The 7,835-nt window shown below is 31.1% G+C and overlaps 1 protein-coding gene across 1 annotated transcript; it reads left to right on the top strand.

Moving 5' to 3' along the window:
- Nucleotides 1-422: 422 nt before the first annotated feature.
- Nucleotides 423-5,701, top strand: LOC143615306 (low-temperature-induced cysteine proteinase-like). Its single transcript, XM_077088464.1, has 5 exons — nucleotides 423-974; nucleotides 2,446-2,687; nucleotides 2,781-2,918; nucleotides 3,949-4,434; nucleotides 5,291-5,701. The coding sequence occupies exons 1-5, from the start codon at nucleotides 455-457 to the stop codon at nucleotides 5,432-5,434; spliced, it is 1,530 nt and encodes a 509-aa protein (XP_076944579.1). The 5' UTR covers nucleotides 423-454; the 3' UTR covers nucleotides 5,435-5,701.
- Nucleotides 5,702-7,835: the final 2,134 nt, after the last annotated feature.

Raw genomic sequence — 7,835 nt, 5'->3', positions numbered from 1 at the left:
TTTAATGTTGAAAAGCTCTTTTAAGTTTAAAAAATCAGTTTATTTAAATTTCAGTTTATTTTAGTTTATGTAGAAGGTCAAAAATAAATAATCTTTTTATTATAAATTACAGACATTTTACCTATTAAAAAACATATTACAATCAAGTCAGCTATCTTGTTTTTGTCATTATAAGTAAAAATATAATTTCATACTAAATATATTTACCTATTTCTCAATATGAGAATTTAATGTGTGAAGATAAAAAATATGTGGTCAAATTGTAGACAACAATGTGGATATTTTTCACTCATTGCCAAATTATGAAAATACCCATGTCAAAAATCACATCAATCGTACAACCCAATGGCATTTTCGTACTTTTACTAATAAAGATATATTTGGTCCACTGTGTTAGGTAGGACAACCAAAAGATTCAATCCTCTATATAATAAAACACAATTTCAAGATTCACATGCTCACCAAAATGACTACTTCTAGTTCTATCCTCACTATTTTTCTTTTGTTCACCTATGTTTCATCTTTATTATCGTCATCGGTTCCTTTTTCGTCTAGTATCCCAACCGAGTTCTCGATACTAGACGGTGAAGAAACCGATGTCTTATCGACTGAAAGAGTCTCTGAATTATTCCTGAAATGGAAAGAAGTACACGAAAAAGTATACGAACATGAAGAGGAGGAGAAGCGGAGACTCGAGAACTTTCGCAATAGTTTGAAGTTCATATTGGAGAGAAACTCAAAGAGGAAATCTGAGTTGGATCACACGGTTGGATTGAATAGGTTTGCTGATTTAAGCAATGAGGAGTTTAAAGAAACGTACTTTTCGAAAAGTAAGGGGCTAAAAGGCGAAAAGTTAAAATTTGGGGGTGTAAAAAGGAACATGACTTTAAGTTCAGGGACTTGTGATGCGCCTACATCTTTGGATTGGAGGGACAAGGGGGTAGTTACACCAATGAAGGACCAAGGCCAGTGTGGTAAGCATTTAATTCACTTTTTAATATTATTATTATTATTATTAATATTATTATTATTATTAATAGTAATAATATCAATAGTAGCTTGGTTATCATTACTAATTTCTACAAGCACTAGTTTTGTTTCATGACAAAGTGGCATGACATTCGATCACAATTAAATAAATTAAATACTTGTGGGCGTATGAATAAAATATGGTGGAATAGTATTAGTTATTAAAAAAAGATATAACTAATTTCTTTTTCACTAGGTTTACTTTTGTGGGCATTTTATGGATTTGGTGGTTGAAAAATTGAAATACACATGTGGTTTTATATATTGGAGGCAAAACATAATATAATTTTGTATATGTTGTGATCAGAGGTGTTTTAAATTGTTGAATTGAAATATGCATAAACCTAATAAATTCGGTAGATTAGACAGGCTTGAGATTATATGGTTCGGTTTTTCTGTTACGATTGAAGAGTTCAGTGAACCATCTAAACTTGATATATTTCGTTAAGCCCACACTTGATGTTTATTTTTTATTTATTTATTATTATTATTATTATTATTATTATTATTATTATTATTATTATTATGTATTTGAAATAAACAAGCATGTTTAGATATTGTATTCATGAAAAAATCAGCTTAGCTATCAAACCGCTAAAAATGAACTGTCTGTTGGCCCACCGAGCTAGACTGATATGGGTTGTCATTTTTGAAACCGTAGTTAGTGGTTTAGTAAATAAGTTTATCAAAATCAACAAACCAAAGTCTAAACATCCTAATTGTAATTATCTCATATATGTATAGCGTGTTTAAATCTTCACTATCAGTATAAAAAATTTATAAATTTTATAATTTTATATGCAGGTGATTTCCTAGCTTATTTTTTTTATTTGGGTTATTTTTTTAAGCTATTGAAAGTAATAAAGTTATTATTGGTAAATAAATAAATATTATTTCACAACTTTTTTTTTTGAGAAACACCCGTAGTAATTGACACTTTCAAGTATTTATTTATTTATTGTTAGTAACGCACTAAAGTGAGACTAGCTCACTGATAAAGAGACACTTGTTTTTTTAAAAAAAGAGGTTTAAATTCTAACCTGAGCAATAGTGTAATGGTAGATTAAGTTAATGTTACAAAAAAATAACAAACTTTTTTTATACTTAAAATATTCTATAATCTTACACTTACACTTGAACCATTTTGAATTCACTATCACACTAGGTCATAACCAATAAGTGTAACACATTCAAGTTACTAATGCAACTTCCCGTTTTCCTACTTCTATTAAATAAAACGATATTTTAGCTTACAATAAATTAAGTATAGCTATAGTTCCCTATTATTAGATTATTATAGTTGATGTATTGCTGTGGTTAATATAAATTTGACTAAATATATTCAAAACTTTGTCAAATGCTTTCACTTATTATAGTTCACCATACTCCTAATACTAAGTCTAACTACACATTTAGGAAGCTGTTGGGCATTCTCTGTGACCGGATCCATTGAAGGCGCCCACGCAATAGCGTCTGGTGAGCTCATTAGCCTCTCCGAGCAAGAGCTCGTGGATTGTGACACAAATGATTATGGGTGCGATGGTGGGAACATGGACACCGCATTTAGGTGGGTCATTAAAAATGGTGGGCTCAATTCGGAAGAAGCTTACCCTTATACCAGCTCTAATGGTCGCGATGGAAAATGCGACAAAACAAAGGTACTTATCATTATACAATTTGTTATTATTTCAACTTGTATATATTTGTATAGACAGTATAGTGCAACTAACAATTATTCAATATATGACCAGAGTAAAGTATCGGTTGTGTCGATTGATAGCTTTGTGGAAGTAGACCCGAATGAAGATGCAGTCCTTTGTGCTGCGGCTCAACAACCTATTACCATTGGTATTTGTGGTTCAGCTTATGACTTTCAACTTTACACCGGGGTAAGGCTGACTTGTTTTATGTTAAATATACATATTATACTAGCTTTTATCTTTCGTATTACGAGGTTGTTTTATATTATGCGTTTATAATATTCATATATTTTTTAGGATTTTAAATTTATTTATTGTTAGGAAGTTAATAATATATTTAGGATTTGATGATGAAAGAAGTTCACAAATTAAATGAGATGCTTTAATCGGGTTTAAAAACTATCTGTGTTTGGTGAGACCCATGACCCGCTTTTTTTACTATAAAATTATTTTTTAATTATAAATAGTATCTTTTAAAAAAACGGATATTAATTTTTAGTTTATCCTTATTTTATAAGATTTTCATAGCAAATATTTAATGAGATTAATTTTTAATACAATGAGATATTATAATCCGTTTAAGAGCATTCACATCTCATTCCATATATATTCCCTATAATTTAGCTAAAAACACTATTCCATAAATTTATCTATCATTTTTCAAAATTCTTTCACATTCTATTCCCTATTTATAATCCATAAATTAATTCTTTATTATTTTATTCTCTTTTGTCTTATTATATAGTAAATGGTGATTGGTAGATATGTGATATATTATATGGTGTGGATCAAAAATAAGTCCCTATATTTAGGGATTTACTTTAGTTGCTATATAACTCATCCATATAATAGGGAATGGATTGGAGAGGTGATTTTGATGGTTTTCTTAAAATTTACCCTAAATTATATGGGTTTAACAACTTTAGAGAATGAGTTGAGAATGCTCTAAGGGCTATCTAAGTTTAGTGAGACCCATACCCATAAATTTGGATCAAATGCATAAGAAACATTTATTTATACATAAAGCCATCTGGTGATGAAACCCATATATTAAACAGATTGAATAAGTAAAATATTAAATAAACAATAATGAAAATTTAGGAATTATAAAATGATATTTGGTGATGAAATATGATTTATGTTTTTCTTTTTAAGTAACCTTTTAAATAAAATATAAAAACTAAAGGTTAATTTGTGTTTTTCTTTGCATATGGCTTAGGGTATATATAACGGACAATGCTCCAACAGTTTATACAGCCTAGACCACGCAGTGCTAATCGTTGGTTACGGTTCGCAAGACGGTCAAGACTACTGGATCGTCAAGAACCAATGGGGCACCTACTGGGGGCTCGATGGCTACGTACTAATGGCCCGAAACTCCAACGTTAAGAACGGTGTTTGCGGTATGTATCTTGAAGCAATGTACCCTGTCAATGGAGCACCAACACCACCATCTCCACCCGCACCACCCTCTCCGCCACGTCCAACACCTACACCGCCACCTCCGTCTCCCACGCCTAGCAAATGTGGCGACTTCTCGTATTGTCAGGCTTCTGAGACGTGTTGTTGCATCCTTGAGTTCTATAACTATTGTTTGATCCATGGTTGTTGTGGGTATACGAATGCCGTGTGTTGTAAGGGGTCATCGGCTTGTTGCCCGAGTGATTACCCGGTTTGTGATGTTCAAGCGGGGTATTGCTACAAGGTACGTATATGTTCGACCTTTTGCTGCATTATTAAACAAAAGAGTATCACTGACAGATTACTGATGAAATTTTTAGCTTTAAAAGAGTGTCGAATTTATGGGAAAATGTTAATCGAATAAATTAATCAGTCGGTAAGTATTAAAATTATCAACAAAACTTTTAGCTTATTTCCAAAAAAAAAAAAAAAAACTTTTAGCCGTCAAAAAGTCTCCGTCAAATCACTAGCTTAGTCTAGTGGTAAAGGTGTATGTCTTAAAACCAAATAGTTGGGAATTATAGTCTCAGTTGAGACATGAGGTGAAAGACTGAAAAGTGGAAAAAAATTAGCTGTTAAAAAAAGGTGTCCGTCGGTATGTTATCGCTAATGATGTCGTCGATAAAAGTTGTCAGTAAAGTAGTATGCGGCTCGTCAGTGGGCGACCATATAAAAGTTGTCCGTGGCTCATTGGTAAAGTAGTCTGTTAGTGAATAGTGATCCTTTTGTAAATAATGTCTATAATCTGTCACAAATGAAACTACTGACAACCATTTTTTCTGGTTGTCAGTAATTACCGACAGATTGCCATCGGTTAACCATCAGAAACAATTGTTTTGAACAAGAATAAAAGTTTGTGGTTATTCATTAATAAAGGCTTATGCGTAAATTCAACCAATAAACTGTTGTGAATGAGATTCACCACAACAGTTTTTCTAGTAAATAGTTACATACAAATTTCTGTCGGTATACGCCTTCACTGACACACTGTCAACAAAAACATCTGTTTGATACTCTTTTGTTTAGTAGTGCTATATAAATATTGAACACTTGCTTTTGTACTATTTGCAAATTTACTTGAACTTGTTCATAATATATAGAAATCCGGAGATACTTTTGGAGTGGCTGCAAAGAAGAGAAAGATGGCTAAACACAAGATGCCATGGGAGAAGATTGAAGAAACCGTTGTGGAAGAGTTTCAGCCCCTGGTGTGGAACAGGAACAGGTTTGCGGCTGCGGTCTAAGAACTGGTCATAAGGGATATTTTTATCACATCCCTTGTCATAGGGGGTTGTCTATTATTATGTATGATTTTAGAACCTAAAAGCATGTTACATAAATGTTAGCAACGATCGTAGAACTTGACACTTATTGATCAGATTGACGTGATTCATCAATATATGTTGCGATGATGCATTAGTGACGCCTGTCGTGTCACTATTTGTCGGTCGCAATATGTACTTTGTATTACTAGTGCATTATGTTAATTATATATCTCAAATGTTAATGTATGTTGGCTATGTTCTATGTTTATTGTAGCATTGACTTACTGAAAAAACTTTCAGCCTCCCACTGTTTTCTAGTATTATTCAATAGTGGGTGGTAGGGATGAGCTCGGTACTGTACCAGTACCGAAAATACCGATCCTGAAAATCTCAAATTCTTGGTACCCTACCGAAATATTTGGTTCGGTTCCTACCATACCAGCATTGAAGGTAAAAATTCGAGAAATACTGTTACTGTACCGATCTCAAAACTCAAAACTCAAAACTCAAAACTTTGGTACCGGTACCAGTCAGTATCGATACCGAATTTGCTAATCTCTAATGGGTAGCCCGACTAGATAGGGGCGCATGGCTCTCAATGGTTGGTTTAAAAAAATTAAGGCAGTCGTGGAGATCTACCATGAACATGTTCAAGCGGGACTAATTTTAATGGACATTCTTGGAATATGCATGATCAAAATATCAATATTGGCATTTTAATCTTATTTCCTAACAATCTCTTATTTCTCAATGCAACAAAACAAATGTAACATCATTTTTTTTATTAAAATCAAATAGGTGTCATTATCTTATTAATTAACACCTATTTAAAATCTTATCTTATATATTAATAGTGTCTTTTTATATAACTAATTTTAACATATACATGTTGAATTATAAAAATAAAAGCCGTGTAACAAAAAAAAAACTAATAAAAAACTTCGTAATTGTACTTTATTAAATATATTATTAATGCATTCTGTAATTTAGTTCGAAAAATTATATACAAATATTTGTATATCTTATCTATTAATAGCGTCTTTTTATATAACTAATTTAAACATATACCTGTTGAATTATAAAATAAAAGCCGTTTAACAAAAAAAAACTAATAAAAAGTTCGTAATTGTACCTAGTTTGTTTATTTTATTAAACTAGTAGACAAGCTCGCGCGTTGCAGTGGGGCGCAATGGAAATTCGTGAGCCGCGGTTCGGTTGGTTGGAATTTCGTTTATGTTTATTTAATAACGGGCAAACATGAGCACGTCTCCTTCGTTCATTTATATTCATAAACATTCACTTTTTTAATTCTGTTAATGCTCATATGTTTACAATAACAAATAATATGCCACAGTAAACCCTAAATAATTTGCTAGAATTAGCAATAATATATTATAAAATGTTAAAAATTCATTGACATAAATTTAAATAAATATATTAAAGGCTTTACTTTCCACATACATCATCTTGTAAAATTTGAAAAGAAATTTATACAATCATTCAAAATTTTAAAAGTATTAGTCTACATATAAACATCTTAATAATTGAAAATGTAATATGGGGAAAACATATTCATATATTTAAAACTCCGCAATTGTGAGTCACATAATCAGAAATTCAAAGAAAAGTATGTGGGAACTGTTAAATTATCACAAATGAATCAAGAATCGCAACCAAATAAAAACAAGTTTGCTTAACTCAAGCGACTCTTGACTTTGATTTATTCGACTCATGAAAAACAAAACAGAATACAATCAAAATTGAAAAAGATCCTAGGTTATATAGAGCCATCAAATATACTAACCTGTTACAAATCAATACTAAATTTGAGTTAAACTCAAAACATAACTATTTGAATTCATATAATAAACACATTATTATAAGTAGTAGTCTCCTCCACCGCACACGAGACTCATCCATACCACCCTTATTTTTAGCCAATGTTGCACAAGTTTAATTGAAACCAATTTCTTATCAGTTATACCTGATTAGAACTCAATCAAAATGCCATATATTTACATTACGCAGAGGGAGATCAAACAATTAACACCTAATAGAAAAATATATAAAATTCAATAATGGTATAATATGATTGATGTTAAAATTCATCTTTAGAAAAAAACATAAAACCGAATTTCTCGTAAAGATATCTTTTCTTGGTTGCTTACTAATGGTATAAAATTTAATTATAGTATAATATGATTGACGTTCCAAACTAAAAGAGTGTACGTATGAAAAACAATGAATAGAATATGTAGTTCTTCTCCAATCTCCATTAAAATATATAGTCTAGATGATGGTTATAATTTTCATACCATGACATATCATTATAGAGATCTCACTTATGAAGAAAATACGAAACTAATGGTCCACAGTCATG

This window comes from Bidens hawaiensis, unplaced genomic scaffold (assembly GCF_021521415.1).
Source record: "Bidens hawaiensis isolate Kalapana, Puna unplaced genomic scaffold, B.hawaiensis_p1.1 tig00042396_1, whole genome shotgun sequence".
NCBI lineage: Eukaryota > Viridiplantae > Streptophyta > Magnoliopsida > Asterales > Asteraceae > Bidens > Bidens hawaiensis.
This window is presented reverse-complemented; position numbering and strand designations above follow the sequence as displayed.

Excerpts from the sequence above, each read along its gene's own strand:
- LOC143615306 (XM_077088464.1), top strand. The coding sequence starts at position 455 with ATGCTCACCAAAATGACTACTTCTAGTTCTATCCTCACTATTTTTCTT. Across the intron at positions 2,688-2,780 it reads GAAAATGCGACAAAACAAAG|AGTAAAGTATCGGTTGTGTC; the intron begins GTACTTATCATT and ends ATATATGACCAG. Across the intron at positions 4,435-5,290 it reads AAGCGGGGTATTGCTACAAG|AAATCCGGAGATACTTTTGG; the intron begins GTACGTATATGT and ends CATAATATATAG.